The sequence below is a fragment of the Camarhynchus parvulus genome, chromosome 1, assembly GCF_901933205.1.
Source record: "Camarhynchus parvulus chromosome 1, STF_HiC, whole genome shotgun sequence".
NCBI lineage: Eukaryota > Metazoa > Chordata > Aves > Passeriformes > Thraupidae > Camarhynchus > Camarhynchus parvulus.
The window spans coordinates 26,004,515-26,025,118 of NC_044571.1; the positions used below are offsets into that span (position 1 = coordinate 26,004,515).

A 20,604-nucleotide genomic window follows, 5' to 3' on the forward strand; every position below is an offset into this window, starting at 1 on the left:
GCTGACTTCTGAAGCATAGATCCACCTGCTTTTCAGTTCACCTTGCACAGGAGCAGGGAGAAAAACTTAAGTTTCTGGGATTCTTGTCTCCTGCAGAGAAGACTTCCCCATCTTTGCCCCAATTCTTGGGGTAAAAAGTGGAGAGATTTAAACTTTGCTAAGTGGCTTTAAGAAGTAAAATCTATTTAGTGTCTCAGATGTAAGGGTAATTGAAAGAATTCCCCCTGCTCCCACAGAATTAAAAAAAAAATTTGAATTGCTATGAAGTGCTTTTTTAATGAAACCCCCCTGTGCACACTTGTGCCTGTCACTGCACATGCCAGACAGTTGTAGAGGCAGAAGCAGCTTAAAACTGTGTCCTATTTGTTACATACATTATTTACTGGCAGAATGTGCATTAGTGCAGCTGGAAGTGTTTGCCACTTTCTGTGTGACAAGGAGGATGTGTGCAATGAACCTGTCCAGTTCAGCAGCTCTAGAAAGAGTGGAGCAATTTGCTTTTAACTCCATTACCCACCCTCTGACAAGCACTGCAAAGCCAAAGTCTGGAAATAGGCAAAGGGAAGTGAGGAAATGGCAGTATGTTGTCTAAAATAAAACAAAATTGCTCTCTTTAAACTGGGGAGAAGGTGTACCTTGCTGCAATACTTGAAGGATGTTTCATCTGAAAATCCTCTCTTCTGTTGAAGCATTGCAGTAAGTGCCAGAGAGAGTACTTTATTCTTCATGGGTGATTCCTGAGGGATCTGGTGCTAAGTAATGTGTCTTTTTTTGCCTTTTTTTAAACAGATAGCACTTTTATATTAAGAAGGCTTTTAAAGTGGATTTTACTTTGTTCAAGTCTATAACTGGCACTTGGAAATGTAATACAGAGAATGCAGCCCTATTGTTAATATCCAAGGTCTGGAGAGATGCTTTTACTCAATTTAATCAGCAGCTAGAAACAGATACACTGGAAACACTTGGATTCTGATGCTTGCGGGACAAATTAAGATTGTGCACTAGAAACACTTGGATTTTGATGCTTGCAGGACAAATTAAAGATTGTGCATCTGTTTCTTTTCTAAAAAGCATTAAGTTTGCCCAGGGAGATGCATATCTCCTCTAATTGGGCCTGCTGCTTTCCAGATAGGCTTGAAAAATCCTGTCAGGTCTCTTGTGCTCGGAGATTTGGACTATTATTTTTCTTGCCTATATGCCTTGTAGTGGAGATGGGAACAAACCCATCTCTGGATGTGGTGTAATTTCCTGAAGAGTACAGGGGAAGCAAGGACAGGTATCCTGGGAAGATTACAGGGATGCAGTCCAGTTGTAGGGTTGTGGTGAGGAAGGCCAAGGTGAAACTGGAACTGAACTTGGCAAGGGATACAAAGAGTAGCAAGAAGGGATTCTATGGGTATGTCAGCCAAAACAAGGAAAGTCAAAGTAAGTGTACCCTGCTGATAAGCAAGGCTGGCATACTGGTGACAGTGGATGAGGAGAAGGCTGAGGTGCTCAGGCTTCACTGGCAGCCTCTCTGCCCATGCTTCTCAAGTAGATGAACTGCAAGATGGGCACCAGGGCAGCAAAGTTCCTCCCACTGTAGGATAAGATCAGGTTTGTAACCACCTGAGGAACTCAAAAGTATGGGACCTGATGAGATGCATCCCAGAGTACTGAGGGAACTGGCTGATGTTGTCAAACCATTCTGCATTATTTTAAAAGTCATGGCAGGTGAAGTTCTAGGTGACTGGAAAAAGGAAAACATTGTACCCATCTTTACAAAGTGTAGAAAGGAGCACCCTGGGAACTGCCAACCTGTCAGCATCATCTCTGTGCCTGGAAGATCATGGAACACATCCTCCCGGAAGCTGTGCTTGGGCACATGGAGGACAGGGAGGTGGTCAGGGACAGCCAGTATGACTTCACCAAAGGTATGTCCTGTCTGATCAACCTAGTGGCCATCTATGATGGAGTGGCCACATCAAGTGATGAAGGAAGGGTTATAGATGTCATTTACCTGGACTTCTGTAAAGCCCCTGACTTGGTGCCCCACAACATTCTTCTCTCAAAACTGGAGATACTTGGATTTGATGGTGGACTGTTCTGTGGATGAGGAATTGGTTGAATGGTCATATACAGAGGGTGGTGTCAATGGCTCAGAGTCCTGATGGACATCAGTGACAAGTAATGTCCCTCAGGGGTCTGTATTGGGATCATGTTACTGAATATCTTCACTAATGACAAAGGGATTGAGTGCACCCCCTGCAGGTTTGCAGATGACACCAAGCTGAGTGGTGCTGTTGACACACTGAAGGACAGGATGCCATCCAGAGGGACCTGGACAAGCTCAAGGAGTGGGGCCCTGGGGATCTCATGTAGTTTAACAAGGCCAAAGGCAAAGTGCTGCACGTGGGTGGAGCCACTGGTATCCATCTGGGCTGGGGAATGAACTGCTCAAGAGCAGCCCTGTTAAGAAGGACTCGGGGTGCTCATGGATGAGGCAGTGTCCAGATGCTGCTGGACACAATCCAGCCATGTGCACCTGCAGCCAGAAAGCCATTGAGTCCTGGGCAGCATCAAAAGCAGTGTGTGCAGCAGGTTGAGGGAGGGCATTCTGCCCTTCTCTCTGGTGAGACCCCACCTGGAGAGCTGCATCCAGCTCTGGGGTCTCCAACATCGGGAAGATGTGGACATGTTGAAATGAGTCCAGAGGAGGGCCATGAGGATGGACACAGGGCTGGAGCACATCTCCTGTGAAGACAGCTGAGATGGTTGGAGTTGTTCAGTCTGGAGTAGAGAAGGCTCCAGAGAGACCTTACAGCACCTTCCAGTACCTAAGGGAGCCTGTGGGAAATCTAGAGAGGGACTTTCTACAAGGGCATTTGGAGATAGAAAAAGGGGTAATATTTTTAAACTGAAGAAGGATTGCTTTCATATTAAATGTAGGAAAGGAGGGGCTTTTTGTTTGGTTGTTTTGGGGTTTGTTTGTTTGTTTGACAATGAGGCAGTGAGACATTGGAACAGGTTGCCCAGAGAAGTGGTAGATGTCCCATCTCTGGAAACATTCAAGGTCAGGTTGGACAGGGTTCTGAGCAACCTCATTATGCTGCTCATTGTAGGAGGATTGGGCACTGTGGCTTTGTAAGTAAAACTGTTCAATGATTCAACTTTGCAGAGTTCCCAGCTACCTTTAACAGTAGGAAAGAGCATCTTGGAAAGATCAAGATGTTTGCTCATGTGGACAAAATCTTTCACAGTTAGTGCTGTTTTAGTTGTTATTTCAAGAAGGGGGTGATTTTTGTTTATGTTAAACAAACCTCCCTGCAGTTCTCTGGCATAAACTGGGAAGCTTGCAGGTGTTTAAGGATGTGCTTGCTCTCTTTGGTGCAGACCCATATAATAAGCCTGGTAATTTCTAACTCCTTCTAGGCTAAGGAAACTGTTGCTGCTTCCTTCTGCTCAGGAAGAGGGCAGCAGTGAAGGACCTGGGTGCTGAGTCAAACCAAAGCATATCCTCTTCTTGCCAGATTTCAAGTGGCAAGATTTCATTCAGTTAATTTGTTTATGAAAACTTTGAACTGTAATTTCAGCCTCCCATATAATGGCAATTGTAGTATCTTGCCCTTTTTTAACTTTTTTTTTCCTTTCACTCTTTTGACAACCCATGTTCTGGCGTGTTCTTTCACCTAGTTAAACTCGGCTTTAGAAGGTGCTTTTAAGATAAATATTGACTTGTTCTGTGAAAAATACAGAGTGATACTGATTTTTTTGCCTTTATGCAGATCACATGGGATTTGATGTTTGTATACTGGGTTTTTTTCTATAATAGCTTCCTGACCTTTGATATAAGCATTTTGAGAAACTGCAGGGAACTCTAACTTTTTACATTGAGTACTATACTATACCATGGATGACTACTGTAAACTGCCTATTTTTTCTTCAAATCAAAGCTATGATAATTTGTATGCAATTGTTATCCTTAGCATTTGAGCCCCTTCTTTCAAGTAGCTAGGTTTTTTTCCTTGTGTTTTGCAGATAACGATTTTCTGTTTGTTGTTGTATTTCAGGAATCAGCTCACAGAGTTTTCATGTCTGACTACTGGTATCGGACCCTGCTCCTGTGCAAAGAAACTGGAAGCTGCAACTGTTTTGCAACAGCCAACCAGCCTAATGAAGAGAAAGAAGAAGATACCAGCCATCAGGTTGTGGTGTCAGATACCATGCAGCTTGTGCAAGATAAGCAAGAGGTGACAGAAATCATGGCAGGTGAGAAAAATATGGCATATTTTGAAACTGGCTGGCTGGCTGCCAGACTGTTAAGAAGAGGACGGATGGCTTCAAGAATTTTAGCATTTGTATCTCATCTCTAACAATGAGAGTAGGACGGGGAGCCCAGGAAAAGGAATATCTGAGTATTCACTGGAGGGGGCTGATGTCACCACAAAAACAAACATTTAATAGCAGCCAGTGAAAACCTGCACTTGGGAGGACCGATGCTTCTTGTAAGGAATTAAAATCATTCCATGAATTAATTGTTTAGCAAAAAATAGCCATCCCAGAGAAACCTGACCTACCTTCCATAGGAAGGACTGGGTATTTGCACACCTTCCTATAGTTTTAAAATCATAGTTTTGAGACACTGCTGAGAAGCAAATGAAAAATATCTCTGCACCATATCACATTACTTTGTTGCTGTGGACCATAAGCAGAAAACTGTAGTGAGTGCTAGTTATGGTTGCTGGGATTAAGCATACTTTTTTTTTTACTGTACCATCTGATCTTATATTTACCCATGCGGGAGGTTGTCACATAGTTCATGTATGAATAGAAGCTGTTCTGTGGTGCTAGTGCACATGGACAGTAATTTCATAATTTGATTAGCAGTTGCACCTGATGGCATTTTGGTCTTTTTTAACACATCTTCATTTCATTTTGAAAAATGTTTTTATAACGCCTCCAAGGTAATTAATTTTAATTACGTAATTTAATACCTAAATATATTTATGCAAACCTCTCTAAGCTGGAAAGATGTTCCAAAACTGGAAAGGTGGAATTCACTAAAATATAGTTTTGCATTTAATACACGATTATAAAACAGGATATGACTCCTTTGTCCTAGCTGGAATGAACTAATGATGTTGCTACTGCAGAATGATTCATAGTCTGCTCTGACTTAACAGGAAGCAGTGATTAGAGTAATCATTTTGCTTTTGTACCAGTGACATCTCAGCCAGAAGGAGGTTTCTTTTGAAGGCAACAAGGCAAGATGCTAAAAACCCTGCAGTAATTCCAGAGGATGATGTCAGGGTTGATCAGATATGATTTCTGTGGAAATAAGGTGTGTGTATCTAGACTACAAGAAAAAACTGAAGGGAAATCACACATATTCTGACTTTCTAGTGGAGATCTGTGCTAGTTATAGAAGAAGGTATCTGCTTGTTTCAATTTGTGTCATCTGGAGGGTTTTAACAAATGGGAAATTGCTGCTTCCCCTCCCCAGAAATTCAGGGGAGAGCTGTGTTGTGTTCAAAGTTGCATGTTTAGTCTCTGCTGAAGTGTCAGTGAATCAGTGCTTGCCTGGTTTATTGACAAGGGAAGCTCAGTAAACTGCAGAGATTGAAATGAAAGCAGTGAAGGCAGACCAGGAGCTGAGTTTGGAGGTGTACTTCATAGGCCTATTAGCCTGCACATACTTGACTATGCTAATTTCATCTTTTAGCTGTGGCTGCTGCCCTTCTATCGCTGCAGTGTATGTAAAAGGGACATAAGGTTTAGTGAAAGAAGTTCTGAACTAAGTTTCCTGGCCTGAGAAGTAGCAGATTTTTCATTGGGGATTCATCCATGTCTGGCCTTACAGCTGAATTGCAAGCCATTATATGAAACTGGAAAGCACATCTTTATCCCTGGAAAAAGTGGGATGTAGTTTTCAAAAAAAGGTATGTTTGTTTTCTTTTGACTTGAAGACAGCAGTGTGTAGAGTGGGAAAGGAGCTTTCCCAGAAATAGGCAGAGACTACATGAGAAACTTAGTGGTAGATAATTTTCTGCTAAAGTTCATAAACTGTAGTAAATGAAGTATGAAAGGTTTTCTGTGCCATGTTTAATACTGTTGTGGCTAGTATTGAGGATTGACTGAATCATTGTTTGTGGATATTTTATTGGGGTTTGATTTTTAACAAATCATTGCTCATAATTAATGCAATTTTTATGTTAAGATTTTCTGACTTTATCAAGGGACTACTAAAAAGAGTCTGGTCTGAAAAGAGCTAACATGGTGAACATTTAAAATGAGAAGATGTTTTACTCTAGTTTAATACTTATTCAAATATTTATTTCAAGAAAACAAGGAGGTATTTTTTCTGTTGGTGAAGGGAGCTGTAGTGCCTTGTTCTGTGAAACTAATCCTTAGAGTCTTCTCATGGGAAAGAGAGATGCTGCCATGGAAGATAACGTTGGAGTCTTCTCTCTTGTTATTTTTGACTTCTGAAAGCAAATGTGAGGGGTGTTAGTCTCCCATGCAGACTAATAATACTGTATGATGGAGAGCATCTTTCTGCTTTTATTTAAACCATATGTTGCTGTTGCTGAAGTTTTAATTCCCTCCCCAGGAACTCATCTGCTGTGCTGTTGATACTTTATTAACAGCAATATTTTTACTGCAGTGTCTTCCTAGAAGTTATAATTAATATCAGGTCTTCATTGTGTCTGTAAGTGCACAAACAGAAAGAAGATACTGCATCTTGAAAGCTTTAATAAAGAGTTGAGCTTAAAAGTGATACATGAACTAGCATGCAAAATTCAGCTTGGGGCAGAGCACAAGTGAGATGGGAACATCACAGCATCAAACCAACTTGTGTGTGCTCTTGCCTCAAATCAAATGGTGTGTGTAATTCAGCCTTCCCTCTCCTGTCTTCAGCACAGCCTGAAAAATTGAAAGATCTTGGCAATTAATGGAGGCATGGAAGGCAATAATGAGTCTTTACTAATAATCATTTTAAAAAAATAGAATTCAGTATTTCTGTATTTTCTCAGTGCCTGTTATGTTGTTCTACCTGTGTGGTATTGGAATATGATCCCAATATTACCAGATGGAACGTGCCTGGACTCGTCTGGCTCTTGCTGCTTGACCAGAGGCGGCAACTGAGTTGGTTTCACCTCAGAGACACCTTTGGCTAGCTGTATGCTGCAGCTGGCATTTGGAACAAGTCCAGGCAAGAAGGAACTCAGTTTTACCTCTGGTGGAAAGGCTTTAGGCGAGGGTGAAAGAAAAAGGAGACGGGTCCTGCTGGAGGGTTTTCATTCAGGGCTTTATTCCTAGGTCACAGATCTCTGAATCTTGCAACAGCTCCAACAGAACCAAGAACTGCATGGTCCCTGTGTCTTTTAAGCCCGGGGAGAGGGGGAAGGAAGGGGTAGGTTTGCCACCAACCAGGTGGGAGGGGGGAAGTCTCAGGAGACAAGTGGCACCTGGATAGCCCAATGTCCCCAGGGCTGAGGGGCATCTTTTGAACTTTGCCAATCAGACAGTGCCCTTGCTGGCCTACCGAGATTGACAGACAGCTCTCAGCAGGAGGCAAGGGGAAGGGAAGGGAGAAAGTATTGGCACACCTGGGAAAGGAACTGGGATAGCTGGAACAGGGTATTACATCACACTGCAACAGTGTGGAATGGGACTTGAGGAGTGATGTGCTTGGAGACCTATTTGCATACAGCAATTGTTATTTATTTTCTCTCTCCCTTCAAATGGTTGACACCTTTTCTTTATTTGTTTGGATTTCCTCCCCCCTGTTCAGTTCAGGTCTGTTTGGAATATAATCTTTTTATGCAGGTGTTTTTAGCCTCCTGCCATGATGCAGCAGAGGAAACTGTTTGTGGTCTCAAGATTTGGTAGTGTTACATCTTGGGAGCTGTAATTGCTGAAGTAGTAGGAAATAGCCACGAGGGTGCTACAGTCAAAGCTTTTACAAAAGTAAGGGACTATCATGACTCTGCCCAGGTTTTGAAAAATCCAAGAATGCAGGTAACAACTGACTGAAGTCTGAAATCTCTTTAATCCAAGTTTACCTAAGATGACATACTTAAGGAGCAGGAAAATATTTTTAAATTATTTCAAATTATAAAATGTGTGTCATTTTATCAATTTACCTGATTGTTGACATTTTTGCATCTGAAATTACAAAGCAGCTGAAAAGACAGCAAAGTGACTGTGATGTGCCAATTCCAACACTTGTAGCAGTGCTGCAAAGCACAAAATCAGCTGTTGCACTCATAGACACTTGAAATGCTCGTCTGTTACACTCATGCTCTTTGAAAGAAATGTGCGTGGTATCATCTCAAAATGTTAAATTGCATTGTTTTCCATACATAAGCACCCTTTTAGGTACTTCTCAGTGGCATTACTGAAGGTGACAGCTTTAACTGAATTATATACATCTGCAACATGACTGGAACAGGACGTTCAGGTTACATTATCAAGATTGCTGATGACTCATCACCTGCATCAGAAGAGGGGAAAAAACAACATTTCTCTTAAACACTTGTATGTCTGCTAACTTCAGTTATACTCAGAACCCCTAGTGTAACTTCAGCTACATTAATTAGCCCTTTGCTTCCACAAGTCAGAACTGTGTAAATACAAGATTTCAAAAATAATGTACAAGGGAAACATTGTGGGTATTCATTGTTACAATAACTATGCTGTTTCAAATTTAGTGACTATTCAGAAAAACAGTAGTTAATGCTGTTTGGGTCAAATCCCTTCTATTCCTTGATCGTGTACAAAGGCAGCCTTTAAAAATCTGAATCAAAAATGAAGAAACTGAAATCAGTCTCTTAGAAGATGCTTTTATTGGTAGCTAGAAGAGTGTCATTGCATTTTTGAGGAGAAGTCTTTCATTTATGCAATATATGGAGGAAGTTCCTTGATTCTTGGAGCTGTTTTATATTCTCCAAGAAGCTTTATCAGATTTGTTGTCTTAATAGAAGTTTCGTTTTAATTGGCAAAGTTGTGTACATTGCAGTATGCTTCCACTAACAACTGTATGAAAAAGTTTTCTTTGCAGGGGATAACTTATAAACTAGATTGGTACAGCTAGAAGGTACATGTGAAAAATGAGGCTATGAATGTCATACTGAGTATTTTCTATGAGGTTGTTTGCATACAGAAAAATATTAAGTGTCAACACCAAAATATGTGAGGTAATTGAAGATTTCCTCTTTGTTAGAATTCCAGAAGCATCTACAAGAAGATCACTTTGTTTCATGGGTGTGACACCAATGTACTTTCATTAACATTGGTACATCTTCTGTGGAATGCAGATGGCATTACAGACTTCTCAGCCTCAATCTGCTTCTCAGCTGTGCAGGTGCTAAATAGCCCATGACCTTTTTTACCTTTAAATACAAGCCAACTAGGGCAGGAGTCTCTAAGCCATAATACACAAGCCACTTAGTGATACACGGTCCAGCACGTAGCTGGGAGCTATTGTTGTCCCTGGTGGCATCTGTCACAATGCTTAGGGGGGAGGGAGAACCTGGGATTTGTTTTCTTTTTTTATGAACATAGATCTGGGCTCAACACAATTTTTTGGCAGAAAAGGCTATTTGTTTTGCTGTGCACTTTTCTTTATCTCCTTGGTATCAGTGGGTTGCCCTTTAAAGACTGGTTGTGTTTTGCTGTGGAGCTTATAAGAAAATCTGTGTAGAGCTTTCTATTTGGTACTAGTGTTTTGATTGATGTGAAGTGCATGCCCAAGTAAGATACAGAAAATATTATGTGTGCAGGGTTAGCATTTCCCATTGGTGGAGGCTATTTGCCTATAAATCTCTTTACAAGCCTGTTCCCTTGCTGGCTGCTGTAGGACTGGTGCTGGTCTCAGCATGTGTTTGTGAGCCAGTGTTTTTATGTGTTAGCTCAAGGAGCTGCTTTTTATTAAAATTGAGTTTCAGCTGAGGGAATTTGGCAAATTCTTATGAGCTTTACTCCTCAAAATGAGACACGTTTAAAACTAATTGGAATAATCTGTCTAACAACATTGTAAAGAAAGCCTTTGCGTGGTAAACCTCTTCTGTGTCATGTTGCTGCTCTGAGGAATAGAGCAATGAAATCCAGTCTGATTAAAATCAGTAGGAGTCTTGTCAGGATTTTCGTCTTAAGACTTCTAAGCTGTACAAGTTAACCACCCTCTTAAATGAAATTAATATTTAACATCTTACTCTAATTCCCTATTTCCTGGGAATTACAGCAGATATATAATATATAAAAATAACTTCTTGTTCAGTACAAGAAGTTTGAGCAGAAAAGCTTCATTAATGTAAAAAGGCATTGCCAGCTAAAAACAAGCTATGCAGAGGTAGTTTGGCAATGTCAGGAGTAAAATTCTGTGTGTGTGTGTATATGTGTGCATCTATCTGTCTGTCTCTGTCTTTGTAATTAAGTGCCACACTTGATGGATTTTGCTGCTTGCTGAAAAAAAACCATTTTCAGGAAATGGTCCTGCCTGAAATTGCTCTGAACTTTTATCGAAGGCATATTTAATTCTTTCTTCAAAATTCTTTGAACTCTGTTGAGAAATATTTCAGAAAGATGTCACAAGCACAAGTTATAGGTGTTCTTTGGTTTATAATCTATTTAAAATCTATAGGCATTTAATCAGAAGGGAAAGCAGTAACATTTAGTTTATTGAGAAAATTCCTAGCTTTTGTGATGCATCTGAATGTAGTGAATCTTTCTCTTTTTATTTAAATTATGCTTTGCTTTTCAGATATTCTTAGTGCAGAATGAAGCAATAGATGCTTGCTGAAGCTAAAGCAGGAAAGCTTTGTCAATTCTGTTTAGTCCCTGACATGAGTGAGTACCTTTGTGCTTTTGGTGCCTCAGGTGGCTCCAAAGAAATTGGAAAAGTGTCTAAGCAGCAGCATAATTGAAATTCAAGAGGGGTTACATGTCTAACCTGCTTAGGCATTCTGTAAATTCCACTTTCCTGCATCTGTAGGCAGTTGATATCTTTGTAAATCTGCTTGATTATAATAAATAAACAGAAAAAAAACCCCAAACTCTATAATAGAAACTGAATTATTCTGTAAGGACAGGCTGCTTGCTGGTTTTGACACTTGCTCCTTGGGTTGGGAAGATGGAGAAGTTGTGAATTTAAATGTTAGGTCTTGGATAGGTGCAGTAGGAACCATCTGACAAGGTCTCACATGCTGCCTTAATATCATATCAATGTCACCTACATATCTGTAGGGAAAATGAGGGGTTACAGAGCCTCACTGGCTTCCAGCTGGACTGTTTGTGCTGGACTATTTGTCATGGAAATAAATTGCTTTGCCTCAGTTCTAGCCAATACCCAGATTAAATGTTGGTTCAGTTGTTGCCTCTGGCACTGAGGAATTACTCAGGGCTGTTTCATGCAAATGCACAGATTTTTTGGGGCTAATCAGTGGACTCTCAGCATTTAGGAAGTCAAAACCTCATTACATTGGAGAAGGGAACTTTGGTAACAGAAAGAGCTGAGAATAATGAAATCCAATATTGAAGTTTCTTTTCAACTCTAGTTTTGCTTTTTGCTATAGCTGGAAGCAAGTTGTTCAGTGAGAAGTTTTATTTTCTCAGCTCAGTTTATATCTGTTTAAGCCTATTTCTTGATCATAGGGGGCATTAGAAAAATTGTGGTTCTTTAAAATTATTTGTTGTACATAATTAGATTATTGTAGTCTTCAAATGTAATCTTAACTAATTATCGATCACACTAATGTTTTCCACTGACATTGCTAAACAACTCTTTATACAGAGAAGAGGGAAGTAAATTTGATGTTGTATCTGGAGTCTGTCAGTGAAAATTTCCTGCTGTCAAATTTGTGCAACCTGTTTTGCCAAGACTTACCTGGGGAAATGTACTTATTGTGTACTTATTATGTACTTTTAGTAAGTGTGTGGAGAAAGGAGGGGAAGGCCTTGTGGTATCCCTTCAACATGTGTCACTTCAATCTGAAAATCATCTTGGGGAAAAACAGCTACACTGAAAATGACAGATTCAGTGGAAAATTAACTGGGATTAACTGCTGCCAATGCACCACTAACGTGTTCTCCCCAAAACGTTCACCAAAGGTGAAGGTTTTGGGGAGAACACGTTAGTGGTGCATCTGCTAAGGTTTCTTTGAGGTAGGGAGCAAGTCCTTGAAAACCAGGCAGTCTTGCCAGCAGCTTCTGTTTTCAGTGAGGTGTGTGGATACATGCATGAGGCCAGGTATGTGCAAAGAACATACTGGGGACCCCTGTAATGATGTCAGGAATTGCCAAAAAAAAACCAATCGAAACAAGACTGGTGGGCCTAGAAGCAGTCAGCTTCCTAATGCTGCCTGAAATCCTTTTCACTAGCATTCTTAGTGTTGTGGACAATTTTTTTCTAGGTGCAATGCTAGCAGTTGCTTTTTTCCACAGACAGGGCTTGCAGTCAGAGTAGGGGGAAAAATATGGAAAAAATGCCACATTATGTGTTTGCTTTTGTACTTTTTCCCCTTCCCTATTATTGCTTCTTTTGAGAAACACCACATTGTAGGACACAGACTGTATGTTCTGTAACCATACTGTGTATTGAAATTTGCTGTTGGTGTGCTGTACTGTGCCTCTTTGTGGTTTCAGCGCAGAGCAATGGTCTCATGTGGTGTATTGTGTACCTGGGCATCCCTCATTGCACAGAAAAGGGCCTGTGCCTGCCCTTTTTACTGTTGCAAAACATGTTTACATAGGAAGGCTATCGATGAGATTACAGGAGGTACCAAAATGACATCTGTGTGTGCAGCCAGGAGCAGTCCCAAATGGAGCAGTTGGGTTTTCCTGTTTTACCAACTGGTGGGGCTCCAGCAGTTGGACTGTTGGACTTTTGTTCACTGGACTGCAAAGGAAGAGGCTCCCCAGCAGCATGTGGGAGAACAGTGCCAATGTTTGGGGCACTTTGGTAGCATTCAGGTGTTTAAAGTCTGAGACAGGGTAATTCCTTCAGCAGTTTTTCTGATGAGGACTGAGCTGCCTCATCACAGGTTCTCTTACCTTTGCCCAGAGCTGTAGGCACACAGTTTGTGATAACTGGGAGTGGGGCTGTGGCTGAGCCTCATCCCCAATGGGTACAGCTGTGAAAAGCAGGTGAGCAGCATTGAAAGCAATGAGATGTGGAGTGCCCAGGTGCACTGACCAACCACCAAAGGGAACAGAGGGCACACAGGTGCAATGCATCAGCATGAGGGGTATAAAAGGCTGGGCTAATGAACAAGAAGGGCAGACTCTTGCAGCCTTCTGATGTGGTATGGTGTTACTGTTAGGGTTAAAGCCACCTGAAGTTGTCTGAAGTTGTTACTCTGTGTATTGTGGCCCTCACAACTGTGATGTGTGCTGCAACACAGAGCTGCTGTCATTCTTGAGAAGGCTGTCTGCAGTTTGGTGTGTGTGGTGCTCTTGAGCTGCTTTGTGTGCCCTGCACACACTTTGTTTGGTTTCTCAAATGGCAGGGCAGTCAGTTTCCTGCAGAAGGGGTACAATGGCATTGGGGTTCCTGACATAACATCTCAGCAAAACTGGGTGGAGCACTCACTTAGAAAAAGAGTCTCTCCAGTTTCCTCCTCAGCCTGGAAGTCTGTGTGGATGCTCAGTCTGGCTGCTGAGCTCTCCTTGGGTGAAGGCACTGTATTAAAGAATTGAAGAGTCACCAGACCAGAGGAGGTGGTAGCAAGGGGAAACTTGGTTTGCTGCTGACTGTGGCCCCAACTTGTAATAGGAAAATCTTGAGTTTCTCTCAGTTTCCAGCAGCACTTACACTTCTAATAAATAATCACTTGTTTTGTGGTGCATGGTGAATGCTTGGAGCAGAGATACTGTTCTCATCTGATTGCATTTAAAAGAGGGAATTGTGTAAATGTCAGAATCTGGGCAAGGGCTGTGATTGTGAGCCCTGATTGGTGTGTGCCTTTCAGCAGGCAGGTGAAACACCAGTCCCTGCAGAAGGGCACCAACAAGGATGAAGCTGAGCTTGTCCCATTGCCATTTTCTTTGGATTGCTTAGGCAAGTGTGTCAGAAATATGGATTGTCCTGTGTTCCTCTCTCAAGGCTCCAGTTATGTTCTAGTTAGGGAATTTAGCCCCCAGTAGGTTCTATTATGAAAGGCAAATACTGGGTGTTATTTGGGCAAAGTTCTTTGGAATCCTTGTTCTGAGTATTTATTAGGTTCATATGTGTTGATCTTGTTCTTTGTGAAATTTTGAAGAACTTCTGCTTGGTCTGATCTGGTTGGTTTTTAGTCTTTGCTCTTTAGTTGGTATCAGTTTGATGGGGTCTGCTTCATTTATTTACTTATTTATTTTGCAAATCTATGTAATTATTAAGCAAAGAGGGAAAACAGATTCAAAGAGCAAAAAGGTTCATAATAAAACTCTCCCTTGCATGAACTTGAAGAATATTAGAATACTTTTACTGGCAGAATTCTTCTCAACTGGTTCTGTTAAGCCCAGTGTTCCTAATATTCCTAACTGTAACATGTTATTTGTCATATATATGTCATTTTTTAATATGGTGTCTCCAAAGGCAGCCAGGAGTCACTGCTGTCCTTCTGTCCATCTTTGTTGTGTCTGTTTCCCTTCTGAAGAGGTGAAGAGAAAGAAAATGCATATTTAAAAGTTTTGTTCATTTCTGGTTTCACAGTTACTGCCAAAGGGATGCCAAAGTATCCAGAAATAGATACTGTAAGTATTTTACAGTCCTGTACCTGATCCTTTAATCTCTTTCACGAAATTGAATCTTGCCCTTCTGTGCCCAGTAGATGTTGCTGTTGATTCGGTAACACTGAAAGAGGACAAGTAGAAAAATGCTTTAGGAGCTCAGAAGAATTATAAATATTCCAGTATCTTACTCAGAGAAAAGAGGCCACTTAAAAAACAAATACAGTGCCTGTATTTTAATTTATATATATTGGTCTTCCAATCTATATCATAAATGAGAAGTAAGCATTGTGTGAGTTACTGATTCAATGTCCTGTGGAAGAGCTGCATTGAAAGTGGATTTTGTACCTTGCATCTCCATTATAGTTTTACTAAGTTTTTGTATTTTTATCCTCATCCTAAGAAGCATGAATCATACCAATCATGATGATATCTCTGTAGCATGGTGCAATTTTGCACAACTATGCTGTATGATTGGAATAGGCATTCCTGTAGCTTCTCCCAAGTCAGCATTGTTTCTTGGGAGCTGGAGCCTTGCCAAGTTGTTAGAGCACTTTTTGGGATGAAAACCCACTGCAGAGGGTGGGTTTTGCACACTTCTATTGAAGGAGACAAAGCAAGGGAGGTAGGGCACTTTTGGAGAGGAGACTGGAGGAGAAGAAAGACGAAAACATTTAAAGGTGCTGTTTACTGTTCAGTAAGGTCATGTGTAGGGGAAGGCTTTTTAAAATTATTTCTTAATGCAGTCTGGTCTTCTAAGAGAGTATGAGAAATAGTTTGTTATTGAGACCAAAAGAATGTGTGACTAAAATACTGAGTAGATAAGCTCACTGCTGAATTTTCATTCCCTGGTGTATGGGAAAACACCTGCAGCTGCTGGTTTCCTTGGTAACAAGTTCACTGCAAAATCTAAATGCACTGCACTAAGCCTGTGAATTGTACTGCATTTGAGGAGAGTTTAACATGCACACTTGGACCTTTTGATACATGAGTTTCTCAAATGCCGTGTCATTTATGCTGTTTTTGCATAAAATACCTAATTAAAGGAGATGTGCAACATGTTTTGGATTTTGGACAAAACTACAAAAAAGGTTGGTATTTATAAGTCTAAACATGGCCTCTGTATGTGTGTGTAAATATTTCCTTATAGCATCTTGTTTTCTGAACACTTTTAAAATCTTGCTTTTTAAAGCTCAGTGCTATTGCTTGCATATTGTTGAGTCTTAACTGCTTTTTGGAGTTAGAGATCAGAGAGCTGCTGAAAAGAATTGCTAGTACATGTGCCATATAATAGACTTTTGGCAGGAGATTGGTTTTATTTGTCTAAGTAATTCAATATGGGGTACATGTATATGTTCTCACAGATGAGTGTTTTTGCTCTGACTGAAAGGAGTATGATTTCATATATTGTGTTAGAAGATTTTAGTGATGCTTATGATTGGCTTCAACTGTTTGAGCCAAAAAAAATAAATCCATGGAACAGTGTGGTTGTGTTATTATACCATAAAAAATTTTTTTTAAACCTGTATTGTGGTACTTTAAGAAAGACAAACTTTCTTGAGCAAATATTATTAAACAGTTGGATTGTTTTTCAGCAAGTACGTTTAGCATTGCTTCATTGTGTGTACCTGGATCATGAGTACATGGAGTAGAAGTCACATTTGTGACTGCCTTTCTGTTTGTAAAGGGATTTCCTGTATTTTTTGGGAAAATAACACACAGTACTGAGAAGACTAGGCAGTATAAAAAACCACAACATATGTTGACAAAACATTGTCTGTAGCTTATCAAATATTATAGCCATCTGGCAGTGACTCCATGCTCTCTAAAATAGGCTTTAAAATGTTTCATAAACTCCTTTTTCTTTCTAAAAGGAGGCAGCTGTTCACATGAAATGATGTATGAGTTTAGTTACTAGACTCTTTGTATTTGGGGTCTTATTCATGACTATTAAACAACCTTTGAATCTGAGACCTTACTGTGTTTTCCCCACAGATAATATTGAATGTCATTAATGAGGTATATCTTTTTAAAGAGCTGTCTCTAGAAAAGACTTGAAGTTTTCATGGACTTTCTTTTACTACTATTTGTTTTGGGTCTTCTAAGTTAGTATTGCATCAGAAGGGTCCATGAGCTCACTGTGTACAAGCTGAGCCTGTTGGGGGATTGAGGAGGTGAGGAGAGCAGGCAGATATGCCATCTTTTACATGAGAAACCAGTCTTCAGTTTTAAATGCTCCCTTGCAAATGTCAGGGAAAAAGAAAAGGGACAAAAGGAGAGTGAAAGAACTATTTGTAGAATGCAGTTATTTGTGTTCCATTTTCCAAATCCCATCATACCCCTTCTTGCTGCCTTTACACTTTGAAAAACATAGATAACAAAAATATTTTTTTCTATTGTAGAACAATCAATTTAGATCTTTGAACAGTATGCTGCCTCATTCTGTGAGGGAATAAAAGTTAAACCATCTAAAACTACTCTGCTTTTGAAAGCTCTTTGCTTACAACCCACTGCATCACTGATAATTACAGCATATCCCATTTGCACATATATGTGACAGTGAAGAGAAATCTGATACTTAGATCAAGTAGAATAACAGTTCATACATGTAACTTTGTGCTATGGAAAGCTTTTGGATACTTCAAGAATCTCTGATTTCTGTATTTGATGCCATAACTTCAAACATTTGTTGTTAGGTTGTTTGTGGTTATGCATTTCTTTGGTTTTACAAAATAGGGCCTTCCAGACAAAGTTACAGAATGGTTTTTGCTTTTGTCATAGGGGATGCTAGCAATGACAGATCCTACCATGCTAAGAACTACAGATGCAAAAGTGACTATTTCCTTAATGCCTGTCGTGTTTTTCTCTAAAGGATTGCTTGAGATCTTGAAGGAAGCAAATGGGTCTTAGGGGGCGCTAATGCAGATCAGTCTCCAGGGGCTGAAGAGACTCTTCCTTTCATGTGTGTTGGTCTTGTTCTAGGTAAATTTTCAAGCTGGGCCTTCCATGGTATCTGGTATCCTTAAGCTTCATCTTTATGCTGCCCTTTGGAATTCTGCTTTTAAATTACATTTTGTAATGCTAACCTCCCTGTTCTCCCTGCTGCTTGTCTATGCTCTGGTGATGCACTGACAGTATTCAACCCTGAAAATGTTCTTCCTCTTGTGTACACAAGTAGGAATGGTGAAGAGGATCCAAGTGTTCTTCTTCAGGGATTCAGATTTACCATGGCCCTGATGTTTTGAGGCTCTGGGAGGGAGCTGGCAGCTGCAGGAGTATTTTACAGCCCATTGAAACTGATCTTGTAAAGAGAAGAACACAGAGAGCAAAATTTTGCAGAAACAAACTTGAAGCGTTTGAGAAATGGCAAGAATACATAACCTGAAATTTTTTGGAAATCTCACTTCAAACTTATAAGATCTTATGAAATGTGACATGACTCAATGAAAACAGAGCAAGAACAGCCTGATTACAAAGCAACTGTTGAAAATACCAGTGTTGAAGATACTTTGATTGCACTGCTTGGTGCATTCTGGAGATTAATTACCAGTAACTTTCTGCAGCTGACCTGACAGCATCTGGGTAGGGTTAGAAACCAATGTCTCCTGAGCTGGAATATGAAATGAAGTACTGTACTCTGGGGATGGGTTTGTGAGTGTGTCCCTCTGCGTTATCTTTGTGGATTTATGGGCCAGCTCTTGATCATGGTTGTGATTTTTTTTAAGCATTTAGTAATTGTAAAGCTTAAATTATTTGAAAGTGAAATCAAGGGAGCCTCTTTTATCAAAAAGCACTTAATTTTACTGCATTTCAAGTAAGTGAAAAACCCCCAGCATTGTATTAAGTTTCTCACTGACAAGCAAATCCTTGTTTTGGATTGGAAATAATTCTGAAGAGTCAAAGAGGGAAAATAAGAAAAAGCAGCAATGGTATGTAATCAAAGAAACAAGGAAATATATACATTCTTGCTTATATTTTTCTTTCCAAAGCAGTAACAGTTTAGGACTGTGGTCATTTGGGAAAACTAACAGTAGGACTTCTTATCTCTTACGGCTTACGCCATAAGCCTACTGAAGCAAAAATTCAGTCTTTCTGTTTCAAGGAAGCATGAAATGGTGGTTTGGATATGGGTTACAATATCAAGAAATCTAGTTGTCATTTTTCTTTCTGACAGTTCTACCATAGTGCAGCAGAGTAACTATAAACTGAAGTGAAGTCATTTTCCCTCATCTACTGAGGGGTTTGTGCAGATCATCTCCCAGGAAAGATCAGTTTAATTTGGCTTGTTTGAGAAGTACCATATTCCATGAAGAATATTAAATGGAAAATAAAAGGGATCTGAAAATACTCACTATTTCACATCCTAATAAAAAACCAACACAACAATCATTGGAAATTGGATATAGTGATTTTTGCTTGTCAAGAAATTAAAAATGCCTTTTCTAGAGGCATTTTTTCCCTATCTGGAATCTTCTGCCACTTTCGATGGTACCTGCTGTATTAAGCATCCACCAACAAAAAAAAGAAAATAATGCTACTTTATTTACTGAGGATTGTTTGCATTAAAATAGACAGGGCAATATATCTGGTAAGGAAACAGAGAGAGAAGTTTTCAAACTCTGTTGTAAAGGACACAACAGCACCATTGCAGGACCTGTGATGAGTGTGAGCATTCTGCAGCAAGACTGAGATTTTGTTTGGGGCATTGTGTCTTTGGCTGAAGGTAAAATATCCTTATGGTTGTTGGAAATTACTTTCCTATTTCTAGATGATTAATAAAAGTAGATTTCTAGATGAGTAATAGAAAGATTACTTTCCTATTTTGAGATTTTTAAAATTTTCCTGTTTTGCATTAAGAGAAAGCCAAGTCCTTTAAGAATGCTTGAGGTGCATTCCAGGAGGGAGGGCAGCACCCAGTGTGGGGTGGTCAGCAGCCTTGGGGCAGCACATCTGCCAGAGGTGGGTCTGGCAGCTCAGCCAGACCAGCCACAAACTGAATCTTCCCACCTCACTGCATTCCCTGAGCATTGCACTGCTTCCTCTTATAAAAGGGAAAATCTTTCTGTCACCCTAAAGCTGCACTGAATGCTACTTTTTAAGATATATAAGTGGAAAAGGGCGGTCAGATTTTAAGACCCATCCCATTCCATCCCCGGAGGTATTTAAAATCTGTATAGAGGTGGCACTTAGGGACACAGTTGAGAGGTGGACTTGACAGTGCTGCATTAATGGTTGTACTCAATGATCTTAAAGGTCTTTTCCAAACTAATGGTTCTGTGATTTAAAAAAAGTTCCAAATTAAAGTTGACATCCTTCTACTGAGCCCTTTGTCTGTGTTAAAATTTGTCAGCCTGTTCCTTAGGGGTAAGCACTTCAGTTTTAATCTGTGTAATCAAAGTGAATGGTCTTGGAAAAACCCTGACTTTTTTATTCTAAGTAGGTTTTATATAGTTGATTGTATGTAAAATTAACAATTATATGTGGCAGTTAAATATCTGTAATATTAGATTAAATTTCTCTGTAACTTTCTGTTACAGAGAAATTTCCTGAGTGTTTTAAATCAATCCTGACTTGAATGGTAGACCTGCTGCACTTTTATGTGTGCAGCTTGTTCTTTTGAAATAGGGATTTTTACAAAGTAGGGCATGTAATAAAATTTAGACTTTTAATACTCAAAATCTGAAGACACACAAATAATTTGATTTAAAGCCCAGTACTTTTTAGGATACCTCAAAGGTTTGAGCTCTAAAAAAATATTGGACAGACTCTTTTGGAGGGAAGAAATTACTTTTATGACCCCTCATCCAGCATTTCCTTTGAAAAGAAAATCACCCTAACAACAGAAGACAAAAGGTGTGTGTTTTCTGGATCCATTTAATTTCAGCATTTGCATGCATAATACTAAGTCTGTGG

At 40.0% G+C, this 20,604-nt stretch overlaps 1 protein-coding gene across 4 annotated transcripts in view; it reads left to right on the forward strand.

The window, feature by feature from the left end:
- The window catches only part of MCF2L (MCF.2 cell line derived transforming sequence like), a 156,371-nt gene that overhangs the window by 6,498 nt on the left and 129,269 nt on the right, over positions 1 to 20,604 (forward strand). For 2 of the 4 annotated variants that reach the window (XM_030948330.1, XM_030948343.1), the window contains exon 2: positions 4,050 to 4,248. In XM_030948330.1, coding sequence (XP_030804190.1) covers positions 4,071 to 4,248 — 178 coding nt within the window. In that variant the 5' untranslated portion in view covers positions 4,050 to 4,070. Of the gene's footprint in view, positions 1 to 4,049; positions 4,249 to 15,653; positions 15,783 to 20,604 lie in introns of those variants that run through there. The other 2 variants (XM_030948371.1, XM_030948350.1) reach the window with 2 other exon arrangements.